This window comes from Lycium barbarum, chromosome 12 (genome assembly GCF_019175385.1).
Source record: "Lycium barbarum isolate Lr01 chromosome 12, ASM1917538v2, whole genome shotgun sequence".
In the NCBI taxonomy this organism is placed as follows: domain Eukaryota; kingdom Viridiplantae; phylum Streptophyta; class Magnoliopsida; order Solanales; family Solanaceae; genus Lycium; species Lycium barbarum.
In genome coordinates this window covers 95,832,988-95,852,086 of record NC_083348.1, presented here as the reverse complement: position 1 = coordinate 95,852,086, position 19,099 = coordinate 95,832,988, and the positions used below count along the sequence as shown (strand labels likewise).

At 34.6% G+C, this 19,099-nt stretch overlaps 5 protein-coding genes across 5 annotated transcripts; 3 read left to right on the top strand and 2 right to left on the bottom strand.

The window, feature by feature from the left end:
- The first annotated feature begins 256 nt into the window (after window positions 1-256).
- On the top strand, window positions 257-1,627 carry LOC132622872 (EPIDERMAL PATTERNING FACTOR-like protein 2). Its single transcript, XM_060337542.1, has 3 exons — window positions 257-794; window positions 936-970; window positions 1,055-1,627. The coding sequence occupies exons 1-3, from the start codon at window positions 689-691 to the stop codon at window positions 1,322-1,324; spliced, it is 411 nt and encodes a 136-aa protein (XP_060193525.1). The 5' UTR covers window positions 257-688; the 3' UTR covers window positions 1,325-1,627.
- A 3,020-nt stretch (window positions 1,628-4,647) lies between these two features.
- LOC132624697 (uncharacterized) lies at window positions 4,648-5,293 on the top strand. The gene is made up of 3 exons (XM_060339438.1): window positions 4,648-4,696; window positions 4,781-4,839; window positions 4,910-5,293. The coding sequence occupies exons 1-3, from the start codon at window positions 4,648-4,650 to the stop codon at window positions 5,291-5,293; spliced, it is 492 nt and encodes a 163-aa protein (XP_060195421.1).
- Window positions 5,294-5,506: 213 nt separating this feature from the next.
- LOC132624696 (uncharacterized) lies at window positions 5,507-6,666 on the top strand. Its single transcript, XM_060339437.1, has 3 exons — window positions 5,507-5,604; window positions 5,669-5,778; window positions 5,951-6,666. Exons 1-3 carry the CDS (start codon window positions 5,507-5,509, stop codon window positions 6,664-6,666), a joined length of 924 nt encoding a protein of 307 aa, XP_060195420.1.
- Window positions 6,667-9,677: 3,011 nt separating this feature from the next.
- On the bottom strand, window positions 9,678-13,584 carry LOC132621760 (cytochrome c oxidase subunit 6a, mitochondrial). Its single transcript, XM_060336146.1, has 4 exons — window positions 13,382-13,584; window positions 12,607-12,713; window positions 10,732-10,774; window positions 9,678-9,978 (listed from the first exon to the last, which is right to left on the bottom strand). Exons 1-4 carry the CDS (start codon window positions 13,491-13,493, stop codon window positions 9,944-9,946), a joined length of 297 nt encoding a protein of 98 aa, XP_060192129.1. The 5' UTR covers window positions 13,494-13,584; the 3' UTR covers window positions 9,678-9,943.
- Window positions 13,585-15,399: 1,815 nt separating this feature from the next.
- Window positions 15,400-16,218, bottom strand: LOC132624695 (agamous-like MADS-box protein AGL29). The gene is made up of 2 exons (XM_060339436.1): window positions 15,870-16,218; window positions 15,400-15,404 (listed from the first exon to the last, which is right to left on the bottom strand). Exons 1-2 carry the CDS (start codon window positions 16,216-16,218, stop codon window positions 15,400-15,402), a joined length of 354 nt encoding a protein of 117 aa, XP_060195419.1.
- Between the last annotated feature and the right edge of the window lie 2,881 nt (window positions 16,219-19,099).

The following is a 19,099-nucleotide window of genomic DNA, read 5'->3' as shown; positions in this document are numbered from 1 at the left end:
AAGGGAAAGTGTCACGGTATATGTTATTTGCAGATTACATATATTGATTGACGAGGCACATAGCGGAATTAACAATAAGCTGGAAGTTTGGATACAAATCCTAGAGTTTAAAGGATTCTGATTGAGTAGGACTATAACTCTATAAGAGAGCGAGTTAAATACCGTCATATAAAATAGGATTATTACTTATGCATTATTGATCCAGTGTTAGTACAAGTTATGCATAACTTATTTCGAAACCACACGACCCCAAAAGTCTTTCTTTTATCCTTGCTTCTGAACAGTGTTATGAGTGCGTCTTTTAGTTGTCTGAAATTGAAAGGGCTGGCTCATCCAACGAGGAGTATTGAGGTTCTTCCCTTTACGGAGAACTTCAATCCTTCTGCAATACTCATCCTCTTCTGTCATTCCACGTTCCATCACTTCCCTATTACAAAAAAACATATCAGACTTGAGTGCGACATCTGATTCAGGACTCATTCTATCACTCATCCTTTTCATCATCTACTTTAAAACTCTTCTCACTTGTTAGCTCACATCTCCATCGCCACGCCCTTTCCCTTTCTGCCTTAATTTGCCACATCTTTTCCCTTTTTTCCTCTATCTTTTTCCCCAGCATTACCTAAACTCCTGGATATATATACATAATTTCACTTTCAAGTCAAAATCATTCCTTTTGAAATTTGAAATGGGTTGGACTCAGAATTTCATATGTCGTCAAACACTTCACAGTCTTACAATTCCACTTCTCCTTCTTATGCTTTGCTTATCCCAGCTAACATTCAAGGCTGAAGGTATTTTTCTTAGCCTCTGTTCACGGAACACGGGAACAGAGTCCTCTGCTCTGTTTTTAGCTCACATACACACATTGCCACAGGCAACTTTAGAAGCTGAAATTTGACATATGTAGTCCAATTCTTTTTTCATTTTTACAGGTAGAAATTTGCTTGATACTCAGGGGCATGACCAGGTAAAATTTTGACACAGTTTACGTTTCAATCTTTCTTTTCCTTATTAGAACAGAACAGTGTTTGATAATTTTCTTGGATTGTAGACAGAGAGCGAAAAGAAAGCAATTTTGAGATCACAAATTGGGTCGAGGCCACCTAGGTGTGACAAAAGATGTGGTTCTTGCGGACACTGTGAAGCTATCCAGGTTCCAACAAACCCCCAAATTACAAATGGAAATAAGAACCACACCATTATCAACAACAACAACAACAACGCCTCCAGCAACATTGCCTATGCCAGGGACGATGACAACTCAAACTACAAGCCTCTGAGCTGGAAATGCAAATGCGGGAATCTTATCTTCAACCCTTAAACACAAGTCTAAGTACAGTCCTCTTGTACATGAATCTTTACTACTTTCTTGGCTGTTTTATGTCCAGCTTTAACCCAAATAATCTTTTAATTTTTGGCGCAAGTTCAATTTTGTCCTTATTTTATTACTACCTTAAATGCGTAAACGGAAATGTCTTATGTTTTTCACGTGTCCAAGTGAAATACTAACAATCACGATCAAGGTCTTCTTGCCCAACTTCATTTTTTTTCCTTCAAGTTTTGTGGTGATCTCTTGTCTAGACTTTTATGTTTTTGTGTAATAATGCTAAAATTGGAGGAATTTGGAGAAGATCTTTATCGGGGTCGTTTTGTTCTATTCATGTGAACGCACATGACATTTTCGTTAATTTGAATAGTTCTGTTGTGGATCTAAACCATTACTATTATTATAACTTATAATCTAAACATCGTTCTAGAAATTGATTTTTTTTCCCCCACTCTAATTTAAGTTAGGAGTCTCATTAATCAATCACTAGCTTGAATTGACCAAGCAAAAATGAAATTTTTTTAGATTCAGATTAAGCCTGCGTAATTTGGAATTTATTCGAATCGAATTACGGGTTCATTTATTTTTATTTGAGGTAAATTCGAAATTGTTCTGATTGCGTAATCATCAATTACTGATATTAGTGAACTGCCCAAAGCGATTTGATTATGGTTCAATTCGTGACAATTAAATACCACTCTATGTATCCCCTGATTCTTGTATCTAATTTGTTTTCGTTGATTCGAGGACTGAAGCAGCCTATGATTTTATCAATTAGGTCAAAAGTGCTTAGCTTTTGCAAAATTAAAAGACCATATATGCTCAAGATACTTAAAATGAAACGACTCTCATAAGGGACCATTTTGGTCAAATACTCGAGTCTGCACATGAATAGCTGCTACTATTTGTGGAAATAATTTCCTTCCCATATCTTATTTAATATAGGTCTAACGTTAATCAGCATTTAATGGTGTCAGTTAAATCAATTTAGTATTAGCCATGCATCTAGGAAAAATATGAACCTTCCAACAATGGTGAAAAGTTTTTGTGATCATTTTCTGATAAAAGAAAAAAAAAAAGAAATAGCAGCGAATCTCTTGAGCGTGTAACTATGAGGTACAAAATGACAGCAAAGTAAATGAGAAAGTCCGTACAGGTTACTAAAAGGGCATATGTAATAATTGACCTTACCCTGTTAACAAATCAAGCAGTAGAACTAAGAGTAGGCAGGTGAAAGATTTGGTTAAAACTGTTTACTGCTGCTACTGAAAAGCTGATAGCATCGTATGATATGGCCATATTTTTATATTAATGAGAATATTAATGTGGATTCTGGATGCCACCATTCCGACTTTAACCAGATTCCAGAGCTGTACTTCTATGAAATTAAAATCACCCTCCCACCCACTACTCTCAGATTTAGAGTTTTACATAGCTAAAATAGATATGTTTACATTACGTTTTCCTCATCTTTATACGCAAGCCTCTTAAGTTATGAAATGAAAAAAGAAACAAAATTAATTACTGTATCAGTTTTCTAGTTGTCTTCTGACTCGATGTTACTTTATGTGAATTGGAAGAAATCACAGGTTTTCTTGGTTTTTGGCAGTATAAAAAAAGCAAGAGTAATCTGTTTATTAAAGGTAGTATCCGTACACTGCCACCTCATGCAAGCTAGCACATGTCGAACGTTGAATTGTTCCATCCAGTATCTGCGGCATTGCATGGTAACCAAAAGCTAAAGCTCAATCCACTGTGAAAATAAAGAAGTTCTAAAATTTTAATTTAATTACTCATCCAATCTAACATAAGGTACACCATGGGAGAATTTAATTCCATTCTCATTCAAAATTTTCATCTTTCCTTCTTTATGCAAGCAAGACACAGTTTTTACTCTGACATTTATGCTTAAATACATAACTAATGCATGCTTAACGAGTATGCATACCAATCATTTGTGGAGCCATTAATGATATTGCTATTTTCCTTCTAGTAGTACTAACAGATAACGAGTACAGACGGATTTATTAGTCACAGGTAGTAATGAGGTTCTTGTCTTCTGTACTATGTTACATAAAGTGCAACTTTATGGAAGATGTCCCTTCCATATATCCCAATTAAGCACAATTGATCTGAATTTAGTTGTTGATTGATTGTCAACTAGAAGATTTTTAATGCTATCCATCATCTTGAAGAAAATAAAAATTTAAGCTTCTGACCAATAATTCTATTGATTGTGCGCTCCAAACATTTATTTTTGCACACCACTGTATGCCTCGTCACTATCCGTTTACCCTAACAAAACATTTTTTCTCCCAACTGTCCCCAGCTAGAACTCTCTGCTGCGGAGCTAAAGCTGAGGAAGGAGTACAATCAAATCCTTTTCGTCTGGAAATTACACTGTGCAAGTAGGGTTTTTTTTTTTTCCACTTCTCTTAACCCCTTGTTAGGAGTTTTGACTCTGCACATCACTGCCATCTCTACCCTCAACTAATCCAGGAACACATTTCTGTCTAAATTAATGTTCTTTTTTTGCCTAAATCCATGTTCATCCTTGAAAATTATTTTGTGGTGCTAACTTCAAGTATAACACAAACGTGTTAGCAGATCATCTCAACTTCCTCACTGGAAAACAGCAGAGCAGTTTCACGTCATGTTGAACCATTAAACTTGAGTTTGAAGTTTGTACAAGTTCAACAACACCCCTGTACCAATTACTCTAATAGTAGAAAATATTTTATTCACTGCAACTCTAAATCCCGCGATTGCATAAACCTAACACAATTTTGGAGACGAGAAACATTAGCTGTCACGAGTACCTCTGTGTGAAATATATGGTTTAATCCATAGATTTCTATTGGTGAAAAACTAATACAATAATTAACAACCCTGAGTCAAATTTTCGCAATTCTAATAAGCATTTTCCAGAAAACGAAGATGTCAAGTCAACTAGTCCTAATGTGTGAGATTAACCGTCCGTAATTTTATTTTCCTGCATACAATAGACCCTTGTGTTCTGGCCCTTCTCCAAACTCGCGCATAGCAAGAGCTTAGTGCACCGAGCAGCCCTTGCCCAACACATCTAGTGTCGAGAAAGTGTTAACCAGTGCGCAGCATAAGCAGTTAAACCCTTCTTCTTGATCCATCGGTAGTCATTACGCAGAGGGAGTCTTGTCCAACTGCACAGATTCGCCATCAAAGTGAATTTAGCAAAACAACGCGATTCAAAAAGTTTTAACCAAATCTAGTTTTCCCTAATTAGACTGAACTGGTAAACCTAAAGAAACCAATTAATGACACTGGTATAAATTCAATAAATGTCAGTATCTCACTCAAATCACTCCGAGCTAAACAAGAATGAGCATGGTATTCCATTTTTCTGTTTGTTTCCAAGTTTTTAAGCCCATAAAAAGTTGTGACCCATATTTGATAAGTATGCAATTCCCAAAGTGGAGGAACATGACCATGATCTAGAAAAATCAGCAGAGGATAGTGAGCATAAAGAGGAAGTGAGGAGAAGATAATGCTGAAGAAGAAAGCAAAGAGAATACTGAAGATGGCAAAGGCGAGAGTACTTAGGAAGCCACTGACACGAATACAAGTGAAACTAATGAAACCAAAGAAGAAGATAGTGAAAAAGATCGGGTAAAGGAAAGTGGCGTTGAGGGTGAAGAAAGTAAGGAACAGGAATTAGAAAAGGAAGACAAGGATGTTAAAGAGAACAATGACAAGGAAAATGAAAGTGAAGACAAGGGAACTGAGGGAAAGGTTGATGCAAGAACTGATGTGAAAGAAGAGAAGGCACAAAGCAAACAGAGTGGAAGTGAAGAGAAGGGAACTGATTTGAAAGAAGAGAAGGCACAAAGCAAAGAGAGTGGAAGTGAAGAAACTTCTGAGAATAGAAGCGAAGAAGTTGCTGAAAATGAAAGCGAAAAGAAGTTGGTGGAGTTGGGAGGAAAGTAATGAGGACAAAGTGAAAAAGAACGACTAGAGCAAACAAGAGAAGAACGAGGGACATAGCAAAGAGAACGATGAAGCCAGCAACGAGAAAGAAGAGAACCAAAGCAAAAATGAAGAATCTGGCTCATCAGAAGATAAGTTCATGATTAAAATGACAAGACTAATGAGGCTTCAACAGTAGAAAATGGCAAGGAAGAGACTTCAGATTCTGAAAAAATGACGGGTACAGAAGGAGATGGTAATGTAGCCTCGAACAATGAGGAGGAATCCAAGAAGGGAGAAGATGAGTTGCAGGACAAGAAAAACAAGAACAAGTGATGAAAGTCTGAACAAGCCGGATTCAGATGCTGGAGAAAATAAGATGCTTGAATAAAATAGTTCTGCAGATGCAAATGCTTCTGGAGAAGTGAATACTGGAAGCAACACTGACGATAGTTCCATTGCTGCAGCAAAAACCAATGAAGCCTCTAACCGGCAGACAGAAACTGGCAATTCTACCTCCGAGACCATTCAAAATGAAACAAATGAAGCCCAATGAAAATCAGTAACAAAATGAAAACTCTGCCTCTCATACCATACAAAATGAGAACAACTCTAGTGATGACTCCAATCCTGCAGCAGAAACCAACAAAGACAATAATCAGTAGCAGGAAAATGAAGGTACTGCCACTGACTCCACACAAAGTGAGAACAATTCTGGTGAAGACTCTAATGTAGCTGAAGGAACCAATGATGCCAACAAACAGCAGGAGGAAAGTGACAGTTCTGCCACTCATGCCACACAAAATGAGAACTCTGGTGAAGACTCTAATGTAGCTGAAGGAAACAATGATGCCAACAAACAGAAGCGGGAAAATGACAGTTCCGCCACCCATACGACACAAAATGAGAACATCTCAATTAAGGAGGTCGTTTCTGTTGGAGATAGCACACAGAACGATGCAAATAAGCAGCATTCTGAGAAAAAGTATTCAAATTCCTCAGCAAATGAAGAATCAGTAACAACTTCAAACGGCTCTGAATCTGTTGTATTAGTTGACCAAAATGGCAATTCTGTAACAGCTGGTGCAACTGAGAAGTCGACAGGAGGTGGGAACGATCAGAATGACGTAAACCAGAAATCAGATGCTAATTCTAATCCAGGCTCGGAAAACAAAATAAATCCCTCAAATGACAATGATGAGACAGACTCAGATCGAAACAAATCGACTGATTCTTCCAGCTCAAATGGCAATTCTGATGATAGCCAGCAAAACCAAGCCGAGTCGACCAAATCTGCTCTTCGTCAAGAAGAGACAGAGGCTCGTACTGATCTGGGAACATTGCCACAGACTGGAACTGAGGGGAACAGCCACAACAATGCTGCAGCAGAGTAACATAGATACCTCTAGTACTATTTTTATGCCACGGTTTTATTCATATTCTTTCTTCTTGTTGCCTTTTTCAAAGTCCAAGGCAAATGTGAAAGTGAGATAACTTCGGTTGCTCTCTGGTTGATGCCGAAGAGCCATTATGTAACAAATATATAGTTTTATGTTCCGCCAGAACTTAATGATTTGATTATCTCTATCCCATAGCCATTATGTAACAAATATATAGTTTTATGTTCCGCCAGAACTTAATGACTTGATTATCTCTATCCCATAAATGTGTATCTGCCATGTCTGGATCATGCAATTTTCAATGCATTATTAATGATAAAGTGTTTCGTCATCTTTAGAACATATTGCCTACATCTGATCGGTCAATTTTAATCATTGAATTATTCTTTTTGGAGTGGCATCTTGCTATTGTAGGTGCTTCTCACTATTGTATCTGAGAAATTTTTTTTTGATGACCATTGTATCTGAGAAATAAAATTCGGTTGAGCACAAGAATACAGTCATCCTTGCTAGTCTCTCCTGGAGAATGTACTCTAACCTAACCACCCTTTGGGCCAGAACTCTAATTACCAAGTACTGCAGTTCCAATACCATCAGGAAATCACCTACCTTTAGGATTTGGAAATGCATTCTAGAGGGATGGAAAGTTTGCTGTCAAGGGAACAGGTGGGTTGTTTACAAGGGTAGTAGAGTTAATTTTTTTGACTGATAATTGGATCATGGGTCAGTAACCCATTTACAAAACCTTTCATGGTCCATGGCCTCTTAGTGCTTACACCTCCAAAGTGACTAGCTACCACCTTAATGGCAACTGGTCATTTGATAACTTCCCTTTATATTATTCCTCCATCTCCAACAAGCTATCTTTAGCACCTTTTTCCCATCTCACATTGATATAGAGGACAAAATGGTTTGGGGTCTCACCAGTAATGGTGTATTTAGCACTAAATCTGCCTATTTTCATGTTGCCAAACACCAAAGCACTGTGAACCCACTGCTAAGAAATTTAAGTGGATCTGGGACCTAGAAATCCCATACAAAATCAAGCACTTCCTTTGGCTCTTACACCATAGGAGACTTCCAACTGACCATTACCTCAAAACCATTGGTATGAACATCAGCCCAACTTGCCACTTCTATAATAACACAGACGAAGACATTGAGCATATCTTCCTCCAATGCCCTAATGCTCAGATTTTTTGGAACAGGCTTCTCCAAAGAGCCAGCAGTTCCACCCCTTTTCCCATCAGCACCATAAATACCACCAGCAGTTGGCAAGACATTTGGAGTGATATCGAGCATAAACCTTTTAATAATGTCATCAACTGGAATCATATCTTGCCCTTCTCCTTTTGGCATATCTGGCTCACCAGAAATAATAACATTTTCAACCATAGGAAAGATCTGGTAAGCATTGACAACACATTAGCTAAAGCCATAGAAACTTTCCTAATCATAGGAAAGGGAATGAAAAACCAGAATGCCCCAACCATCACCATAAACATTAAATAGGAACCACCTGACAGGGGGTAGTACAAACTCAACACTGATGGTTCAGTTCTGGAAAATACTGGACGAGGAGGTTTGGGTGGAGTGATTAGAAATAGCAGAGGTGATTGGATCTTAGGATTTGTATGAAGCACCAATCATACTACTAAAAATCATGCTGAACTTTGTGCTCTCTGTGAGGGTTTGTTAATGGCTTGGAATCAGAACCTTAAACCCCTCCACACCAATACTGATTGCACTAAGGTCATCACAATTCTTACTAATGGACATTCTAATTATGATCCTATTATTGATGAATGCAGGTGGCTAATCCAGCAATTGGGGAATCCAGCAGTGGTGCATGCCTTCCGGGAGCAGAATAGAGTGGCTAATCTTTAGCAAAGGAAGGAGCAAAAGGAAACTGATTGTGCAGAACATTGTTTTTGTTAGTTCCCCCATTGTATGCCAATGATGCAGTATGGACGGACATTTTGGGGACTACTTTTTCTAGGAAAATTAGCACTTGTAATCAAAATAATGATACTCTAACTTTATTTCAAAAGAGAACATAGGAAAGCTAACTATGTATTTTATATTGATTCTGTAATCCAAACGATTTTATATTGATTCTGTAATCCAAACGCCCAAGCAGGACATATTGACATTTACAAAATGGTAATACATCGTTTTCACCATTTGATTGTTGACTTTTAAATTAGGGGTTTTCTTTGTCTCATTTAAAAAGTGTATAGGAGACTCACAAGATTAAGGTCGATTATAACAGGGAAAAGTACACCACTCGACTTTTAGGGAATACATAAGACAAATTTTAGCCTTAAATAGACCTAAGTACCCGAGTTGGGGTCTATGAGCAAATTAATGCCAATACCTAGTCACGTCTCTCTTTCTCTCTCTCCAATTTTGGTACTTGATGCGGTGTTCTCTTTCCTCTCTATTCTCTTGAAGCTTTCAATAAAACATCGACAGCAGGTGATGGCATGGCGGCGTTAGCGGGAGCGTATGAAGGAGGAGTCATAGGAAGGTGAAGGAAGAGACTGTTTCGACGGAACCAGATGATAACTCCGTATGATCGTCAACTGACAGCCCTCTGAACCCTAGTTGGCTCACAAGTTGAATCGCTGGAGGACAAGATCTTCGAACTCCTTCGGGCGGATCTGTGTCGCCTGGGTTTTGTTGCTTCGTCAGAGAACGTGCTTCATGTAAACGTTGTGAAATCATCAGATATATGATTGTTTGGTACAGATCTGGCTGGATAAACTTTTCCGGCGGTCTTCATTTTTTCTCCAATAATCCTCACATATGTGTAAATAGTGTATAATATCTGTATAATTAGTGTGTATACATTATACACTAAGTATACATTGATTATATATTTATTATACACAAATAAACAGAAGAAACATAGGCCAGGAATCTTGGCCCAGGATGAAAACACACGCACCCGTCCATGTCAAATAAATCAAGCAGATGAAGATCATGCATTAAGACATTCAGAATGAGGCATTTAAGAGCAACTATATTGAAAAGAATAACTGGAACGACTTAATCATCCCTCAATTCTTATTCTTTAGAAAGCACTTTGTAAGAACCCAAGAGTATACTGCAAAATACAGATACGCCAAAGTAAAGGCAGTGGTTTCTTATACCGAAAAGAACCAACAGAAGATATTCAATGAAAATTCAACAGCTTACACCACAGATGTGATGATACTCTAAATGGACAGGAATTATTTTGATGCCTTCACAGAGAAACCATGCAGTTTCAGTGGTGCTTGACCTCAAAAAGGCCATCTGGACCTGCATTCGCAAAAGGCAAGAGAAAATGTGGTATTAAAACATTGTGTGGCAACGTCGCAGATCTAAACGCAAGCACAAAATAAGCTAAACATGGAAGTTTCATCATCAGAAAGAAGTATATCCTAGAAGGTATACAACAACATGCTATGAGCCCTGAATTAACTATTAAAATAATAGAAATGCACGACGTCGTGTTTACATTGAAAACAAGTCCTGCAGCATAGGCACTCAAAGCTTTTGAATATTAACCAGCAAAACAACAGATATACAGCAGACATGACAATCCTGATTTCAACTTCTGATTTTATTTTCACAACAGATGAAACTAGAAGAGAAATTCTCACTCATTAAATTATCTGCCAAAGTTGCCAACAATATATAACTCTTTCAGCAAACATCATCAATTCCAAATGGATTAAGGACAACAAGGGAGTAAATTGCATTTTCAGCGCCCCGGGGAGAAAAGGTATCATGCAAAACCAGCCCCACTACTATCAGGTAATCAATAAGGACAACCATCAGTAGAGCACTTCCAAGCCCTCCAATACCATTGAAGGTATGGTGCAACATTTTTTAACCCCAAATGGACAAATATGATCTACATCGGTAAAACCATTCTTATTAAACAAGTGCTGAACATTGGTGACGGCATTGCAACCATCAAAGGCAGATACAGTCACACCACCAAGTATGAATCCTAAACGTGAAATTATTGAGGGAAAAAAATCAGAAAATGATTTGTCACATAATTACCCCATGGAAACTCCTTGTTGCGAATGTGCATGTATGGGTAAGCCTGCAAGCAGAAGAAGAAAGGACAAAATAATATTAGGTTACACAGAGTGATGGAAATAAACACATTACTGAATTGAATTCAAAAACATGTAACAGCAGAGGCCAATGATGAATGCTACTACTTGGGATCAGTATATGAGCTGGGCTGTTACAAATGCTAAAGGGAAGTTTCTTCATGCCAGCTCCTTTAAAATCATCTTGCTGAATGTGTGTACTCTATCTGGGTGGAAAGAAATGCCAGAATCTATGAAGGAAGGTCAACTGCCTATGATGCCATTGCTAAAGCCTAAAGGCATTGCTTACTCTTGCTATGTGAGGGCTGCACCAGTTATGCAGAAATACCTACTTAGATTCTCTTTCTGAGTTTGCTAGTGATTCAAGTTTCCTATAGTATTGCTTGGTTCTTTGTTCTGTTTGTACTTCCTGAGATAGCTAGCTAGCTATAGTTTTGATTTTTTCACTTGGTCGTTAATGAAAAAGTTGATTACCAAAAAAAACATGTAACAGCAAAAAAAAAAAAACAATGTTTCACGTTGTCATCTTGAAGTAAATAGATTGAGACACTTTATTCATGTATCTATCCTTTTAAAAAAACATCAATACATTCCCCCCTCCATGCAATCTCAAGTAAATAGCCAAAATACCATAACTAGGCATAACCCTCGCTAGGATTAAGAATTAGATGTTGGCTTCTCAAAAGGAAACTTGCAGTAAATGTCTCTATACTACGACTAACTGTTCAAAACTCCATTCTTCAATTTAAATCTCTCAACCCCTTTTTAAAAAACTACTCTTTCCGGTCCAATTATATGACAATTTCCATTTTGGAACATCACAAAAATGATTGAACCATTCATAATAATAGTCCTATACCTCTTCCACTGATTCAAGAATTCCAATTAATTTAACTAATCAAATTGAAACTTTGATACTCTCATGTCAATTTAACTTCTCAACTACAATTTAAATAGTTTATTCAACGACCACTTACATCAAATATAAGTCCATTATCACATAAAACAGGATTAGCGATTTACACTTTACCCTTTACCCTTTACCCTTTACATTGATAAATCAACAACAAATTAATGGAAATTTAACAACAACATTAAAGGAATCGTCTTCCCTTATTTTGTCTTTCTTAAGAAATGTATTCCTCCTCTTCTCCAACTGCCAACTTCCTTAGTGTTTCCTACCCCTTCCACCGCCAATACATTGTTGTCCTTTATTCTCTATTCTTGATTGATATCTTGCTTCAATAGTCATTTTATCTACCTTCTTAAATTATTAAACTATCTCAAGCACGTACAAGGAATAACTGATATATTACATAATACAGTGCACTCTTGTCATCTTATTCATAGTATTTTGTTTTCTCAGAAACTAACCAGATTGTCCATTATGAAGTTATAAAAAAAAAAAAAAAAGAGTTCTGTCACAACTCTCCTCTTTAAATTTGAATTTAATATGTTAAACACTTAAATGTCTCCCTGCAATAGGAACTGTTGGTAAAATTCCATCTGCTTGAACCTTTTCTATTGCAGTAGGCTCATCATGAATATGTGATATATTTCTATACATTGCACTTATTTACACTGCTTTTAGGCTATTAAGAGGACTGAAGGACCAAACAATTATTTTCACTACTTGAAAAGGAACAAGTGAATATCCCTCTGAGTCTGATAGACAAAACCAATATGATTTCTGAAATTAACCTAGCGTCTGCATCTAAAATGGAAAGATAGAGAACAGGAACGTACTATTGAATACTTAAAAAAAAAATAAGATTGTTGAGGTCAAAGAAAGTAAAAGAAGTTGATAGAATAAGCTTACAGGAGGCTCGTCACTGTGAGGATGACCCTTGGAGAGATTAATCACCGCAAGAATAGTGCATCCAACTATTCCAGCGTAAGTAATTTTCTCCCACTTAGCTGCTTCCCCTGCCCAAAGAATATGAAGAGACACATCCAGGTTAATCACTTTTAGCAAAATGAATCTACTATCCCTCAATAACAAACTAGCTAGGATCACTATTTGAAAGATGGAAATGCTGTTATGAATTTAGATGACATGCTACACTGCTTAGGTTTCTAACGTAATCTAGCCTGCATTTTCTATGTACTTTCGCAGTATCATCTTGATACTGTTTTTGAATAAGACCTTCCCTTATCAAGTTAATCACTTTGAGCAAAATGAATATCCTATGCCTCAATTCCAAACTAGTTACCAATCTCATATCAATTCTGATTAGGCCCATTCTATTCCAATTACTTGTCTTCATTACGAAAATGTAAGTCTTAAGTCAATTTCACTTCAATCACAATACAGAATATGTAAATACAACATACATCCGTGAGGAACTTAAAAATTGTCGCTTCTAACAATCAGCATACTATGTCTCAATTCCAAACTAGTTAGGATCACTTCTTATATCAATTCCGCTCCAACAACTTGTCAACATTCAATATCGGGCCGTGAAGAAAATTAAAACTTGGTCCATCTAACAATCAGCAACTAAAATCGCATTAACAAAAAAAAGACAAGTGTATATTAAAAAATTACAGATCGGACGCAATGCAAATAGAGAATGAATTTAAGTTGTACATACGGGCCTCTTCATGAACAGATGAGTGAGAAGCGAAAGTCCTCTTAGAAGCCGGCGTTACACGTGGGCCACGTAGGGCGTAGCGAACACTAGATCTGAACATCGCCGTCGCCATTTAGGGATTATTATTTTTCTTTCTTCTCTCTCTGATTGGTGGATTCCCCCGACTTACTTTTCCGTCTCTCTCTCTATTGTATATGTATATGTATACTACTTCCCCCTTCGCCCCCCTGTTATTACTAACCAAATTCGCACGTGTGAACACTTCTTTAGGGCCGGGTTTTATGTACACCTCTTTGGACTGTTGACCAAGTTTAGGTCTCGTTTCTTTCACAATTCACTTCTTAAAAATGAACATCTGCAGAATTTAGTAGGCTTTTGGCCATACAAATCAAATATTTTTTCACTTTATTTGGATTTTTTGAAGTTGGAATTGAAAATGAAGGTGTATTTGGTTAATAGTTTTGTAAAAAATATTTGGTTGTTTGAATGTAATGAAAGTGAAAACAGAGTTTTAGGTATTTTTCAAATTTTGTCATTTTCATGGCCAAATGCTCATTTTCAAATAAAGTGAAAAAAATCCGGAAAAAAAAGTGAATAATTCTCGTGGACAAACGGGTTAACTTTCTTTTTCTTTTTTTTGAAACAATAGCTGATTTTAATAATTTTCAAAAAGTTAATGTTTAATTTAAAATAACTCAAACAGATATACTTTGAAAATTCAAAAACAGTTTTGCAAACTCAATTTTAGCAAAACTTCAAACAAATAATAATGTTAGTTTTCTAGTATTGTTGTTGTTATTGTTTCTCTGATATAATACATTTATTTTAAGGTGCGCGTTGGGTGTGTGTGGCTCCTCGCCTATTTAAAAGTGATCTTGCACTTGTAAAGGGGTCTTGGACTCATTTACAAGTATTGTGCTCGATGAATAAGCAATTCTTTTTGCAAATACAAGATAAAAGCATCTATTAAGCAAAGTTTGAAGATATTTTTGTCTGCTAAACATATATAAAACAAATTTATGAAAAACAAAAGAAACATGAACATTTGTAAGAAGCTTTTGATTTGAAATTTTTGGATTCAATGCTCACGTTACGTTACATTTCACACAGAGAGATTACAAGAATATGAATTCCTAAACTATAGACATCTTTACCCCTTATTCTCAACATGACTTACTTTTTTAATGAAAAAGTAGCTTTTATTTCTTTGATAACGAAACTTATTATGATAATTACTTCATTTTACTTGGAGAATCTGAAAGGTTGTTACTTATGCATCATTTGTTAATTAAATTGTAATTTTCTAAACTAGCAAGAAAAACAAAACAAGAAACAAACTAATACCAATCATATATTTGAATTTTTTAAGAAAAAAATGTTTGCTTCTAGAGTTAAACTAGGACAATTTTAGATCAAATTCAAATTTTGTTTGATTTACAACATCTTATTTGTTTCATTCTTTACACACAAACCTACATTACAAGTAAATTTTCATTTTGGTCAAGTAAAATTTTTTTATCAAGCAAACATAAGTTAGAAGCTGTTTCATCTTATATAACTAGGAAAAGTAATTTTCAAAATAAGATATACTTATATTTTGTTTACTTGATTAAGAAATCTACCTCAACATAAGTTCGATTCAATTTTCACCTCTGCAAATAAATTATGAGTCCTGAAAATACAATAATATTAACAGTGTATTATGTATAGTTTCAATAAATTCAAGCACCCTTAAAGAAAATTAACTAATACACCAAGGTCACCAAACAAATTAGCGCAGTGCAGTAGATTAACCAGTTCAAAAAATGTCCAATGAGCTGGTAAAGCTATTGGATGAGTAACTTCTATCAGCTAAGCAGTAGCTTCATGAAACAATCTTGTGTGTTATATTAATCCTAGATTTCGTAGAGAGATACTGCTTGACAAATCTCGCCCTACTTAGAAAATTCATTTGGTAAAATTGGTTTTTTCTTCATCAATTCACATTGTTCACTCAATAAAATGACTCAACAGGTCTATCAATCTGGAACAAACACAAAGCATTATTAAAAATTAAAGATAAAACATATTAAATTTCAAAGGATTGCGTTACGCAAAAGAGTTTATTTTATTAAATTTGCAAGAAGGGCAAAGAACAAACATAAAAACTCCATAAATGTTTTTTCTCACGACTTACAACAATTTACTTAATGACAACAACATAATTGATCAAATTAAAAGCTAGATAGTTGCATTGGTAAATTCACTTGCAAACACTAACTTCAACTTCAAGAACTCCGATTAACGTTGCTATATTAATCAATGCGTTGCAGAACTCTCTCCTTCATCTGGCTCAAGAACAACATTCAAGTCAGATTTGAATCGCTCGGCCAACACACAATTTTTTGCATCTTTTTTAATTCCGTCCAATCGAAGCTTGAGTGCCATCAACTGCTCCAACCTATGTTTCTCAGGCAGAATCTCTACACCAGGGTGCAAGATCCTATACCTCTTTTTTCTAGCTCATTCAGTATTTGTAATTCTTCATGGAGATCATCAAATGCGTGAAAGACATTTGATTTTCCCACATTAGCTTGATCACTAATTTGGAGATTATCTCGTTTCCATTCTAGAAACTTATTTGTTAATTTTTCTATGCTAGTGGAGCCATGGTAATGTGCTTTTCCACTAGGTGAAAAGAGAAGAGCACCACCATCTACTCCGGTCATAGCGGAAAGCTCATCTACGTTCTTGAACAAGCTCATTTTTCTTTTCGAAAAGGTGATAATGCGTGCTTTTTCAGACCCAACTAACTTCATTTCGATCTTTTGTCTGCCCCTATTAATCTTCCTTTCCATTGCAAAATGTAAATACTTAGAGAAGAAAGATTAAGGAGATGTTTTGGCTGAATAAGCCTGAGTAATTTGAGAGGAACACCAATATTATTTATAATTGGCGTGTGACTCTGTTGTCATGCATATTGTCATGTTAATTAATGTATTCATATTATGCTAACTATTACGAGATTATCACGAATCCCAATAAAATTGCTTTAGATATTTATTATATTTGAATTAAATTAAAAGACAAAGAAAAAATAATAACACATTTAAATTAATTTACGAACATATATTTAATGTTAATTCTATACTATGTATAAAAAGGAAATAAATTTTTAAAAAATCTCTACAATTCTAGTTCAATAAAACCTTATAAGATAATGTTATGCCTCTAATTAGTTATATTTATTGTTACTTTTTAATCTTGCTTTGCTTTATTAAAGTTGTTGAACTAATTACTTCCTCTTTTTTGACAACACTAGTTTCTCGGCACGTGCGTTGCACGTGTATGTCGAATTGTGTAGTACATGATGTAATTAAATTACATCAGTATTAGAACAAAGGTTTGATAAATAATTATGTACAAAGTAACAAATAACATGTTTTTTGAATTATCAATTTCAATCATCTTACTGTAACTTGTATGTCGAGGTCAAAATAATTATATATTATCTGAACCTACAAAAATGAACAATTAAAATTTAAATCTGGGAAGAAATTAGTGTTTTTTTAGTAACATTGTTTCCTACTTCGGTCACATACTCAATCAACTGAATTGATATCACCTTTTTCACTTGGTTAAAATTAAGTTTTTTGTTTAGCACTATATGCTGTCGTATATATTCTTAATATTGCTGATAATGAATCTTAATGCAACAAACCAATGTTCGAACAATAATAATTACTTTAATCTATCAAATATGCAACTTGACTTTTTTCCTGTTTTTAGATATTTCAACAATATATTTTAAATGTGAATACGAGCAATATAGACTATGATAATGAAACCTTCATGTTTTAAAATTTCTGCAATATTTTTAAGCAACTGTAGCCTAAGAGCAATGATAAACGTGTTTCAATTATTATTTAAAAAAACACATAAAAGAATAAGGTCAAGAGTAGTAAATCTACTTTGATCACAGGAATTACAACAAAAATGTAATAATGGTTAACAACTAATTTGGTTAAGTTTACTTAATATTTTGTGTATGTGTTTATCATACTTTGCCATGTTTAATTTTCCTACGTTAGATGTAACATGTCTTTATCTTTCAGATGTTGTGTACAAATTTTTCTCGATCTATTCAAATTAAATTAAAGGACCGCTCAACCTTACAATAGGAAAAATCATACTCAAAATGCTTAACAACTTGAATTTGTTGAAAAATTGAAGATGAATGTTATATTTGTTTGTTGAAAAAACAACACATAAAATTTACTTGGAGCACGGGTTCAGTTGTCGTAAACACAAAAAATCAATATTTCATTTTTTTTGGCGGTATTGAGAATCCCTAATCAAAAGTCGGACACCGTTTCATTTTGTACATGAAGAGGGCGGGATAGAACTTTTATTTCACTGATGGACTGCTACATAAATTATTTAAATATATATGATTTTTCACTAAAGCCAACAATTGAATAAATTTCAAAGAGATATTTAGTTACTTATAGAAGACACAATCTATTAGAAAAGACACTTCAAATCAAATGAAATATTAATTTGAATTATAAAATAAAATTTAAATTAATTAAATACAAATTCTTCAGTATACATAAAAATGAATGTGAATATTTAATATCAAAATAACTGTGAATATGATTTACGGATTGTCTACAACTTTTCCCTATTAATCTAATGTTTTTATAAAATAATATATGTTTTCTTAAAAAATTTAAGTAAATACTACAAAAAAGTAACATGAGAAAAATATTTATATATATATTTTCTTTATGAATAAAATACCTAGAACCTTGCAAATAATGCAATTTGTTTGGGAGTCTTTCTGTGAAAATACGTCGTCTTTTCTTCTCTTAAGTTTGTCCTCCAATTGACGTTTAATCCATATACTCAGGAGTAATAATGATCAATATAAAAGGCCGGGACAAATCTGAATGTGGCTCATCTAAGTTTTTACAATGCCCAAAATAAGGAGTAGGTCTATGAATAAATTGGATCATTTATATAATTAGTGAAAAGTCAGTTTTTTTTCACTCAAAACATTCCAACCAACAATTGCAACGGTTAGAAACCAAATGAGGAATCCGTTAGTTACATTATATTACACCCCTTCAAGTAAATTTGATATTTTTATTTATTTTTAATCAATAAAGATATTCAAGTTAATAGGAAGGGTATTTTAGTAATTTAACTTTTCAGTTAGGAGTTTCATGCTTTTAATATAATATAGATAGATATAGATATTGATCACTTTCAGTGTTATTTTCAAGATTTTCGCTTTTGGGTCATATAGATATATTTATGCTCAATAACACTAAATTCACATTATATATATACAATACATATAATATTGCACTTCTTAAATAAATTAAATACTTCTATAAAAGAAATTACATTTCCTAAATTTAGTAGTATCCTGAAATTACAATTTTTTGGAATTAATTGAACAGTCACTCGTGTAAATCAATGATTAAATAAATAAAATGAAAATGCATAAAAATGCCCCTACCATAATTTTATGAGGAATTAGGATTCTGTTGAAGTTTGAACCCCTTCACGCAAGGCAGCTCCGCCTTGTTTGAAACAATTCTATATTAATATATTTAAACTATAAGAAATCCATAGCTCCTATTTAAAGAAATACTAATGTTCCAATAGTTTGCTAAAGTCCTACTACATTAAGAAATTCTAGCCAAGAAATCTTTTCACAAACTCGAGTTA

Bases quoted from the DNA above. Each gene is read 5' to 3' on its own strand.
- LOC132622872 (XM_060337542.1), top strand. From the start codon at position 689: ATGGGTTGGACTCAGAATTTCATATGTCGTCAAACACTTCACAGTCTT. The intron at 795-935 runs GTATTTTTCTTA...TCATTTTTACAG, and splicing joins GCTAACATTCAAGGCTGAAG to GTAGAAATTTGCTTGATACT. The intron at 971-1,054 runs GTAAAATTTTGA...CTTGGATTGTAG, and splicing joins ATACTCAGGGGCATGACCAG to ACAGAGAGCGAAAAGAAAGC.
- LOC132624697 (XM_060339438.1), top strand. From the start codon at position 4,648: ATGTCAGTATCTCACTCAAATCACTCCGAGCTAAACAAGAATGAGCAT. The intron at 4,697-4,780 runs GTATTCCATTTT...CAATTCCCAAAG, and splicing joins GCTAAACAAGAATGAGCATG to TGGAGGAACATGACCATGAT. The intron at 4,840-4,909 runs GTGAGGAGAAGA...GAGAGTACTTAG, and splicing joins ATAGTGAGCATAAAGAGGAA to GAAGCCACTGACACGAATAC.
- LOC132624696 (XM_060339437.1), top strand. From the start codon at position 5,507: ATGACGGGTACAGAAGGAGATGGTAATGTAGCCTCGAACAATGAGGAG. The intron at 5,605-5,668 runs GTGATGAAAGTC...TGAATAAAATAG, and splicing joins GACAAGAAAAACAAGAACAA to TTCTGCAGATGCAAATGCTT. The intron at 5,779-5,950 runs GCAATTCTACCT...AGGAAAATGAAG, and splicing joins TAACCGGCAGACAGAAACTG to GTACTGCCACTGACTCCACA.
- LOC132621760 (XM_060336146.1), bottom strand. From the start codon at position 13,493: ATGGCGACGGCGATGTTCAGATCTAGTGTTCGCTACGCCCTACGTGGC. The intron at 12,714-13,381 runs GTATGTACAACT...TTCTTTGGGCAG, and splicing joins ATCTGTTCATGAAGAGGCCC to GGGAAGCAGCTAAGTGGGAG. The intron at 10,775-12,606 runs GTAAGCTTATTC...TTCTGCTTGCAG, and splicing joins CTCACAGTGACGAGCCTCCT to GCTTACCCATACATGCACAT.
- LOC132624695 (XM_060339436.1), bottom strand. From the start codon at position 16,218: ATGGAAAGGAAGATTAATAGGGGCAGACAAAAGATCGAAATGAAGTTA.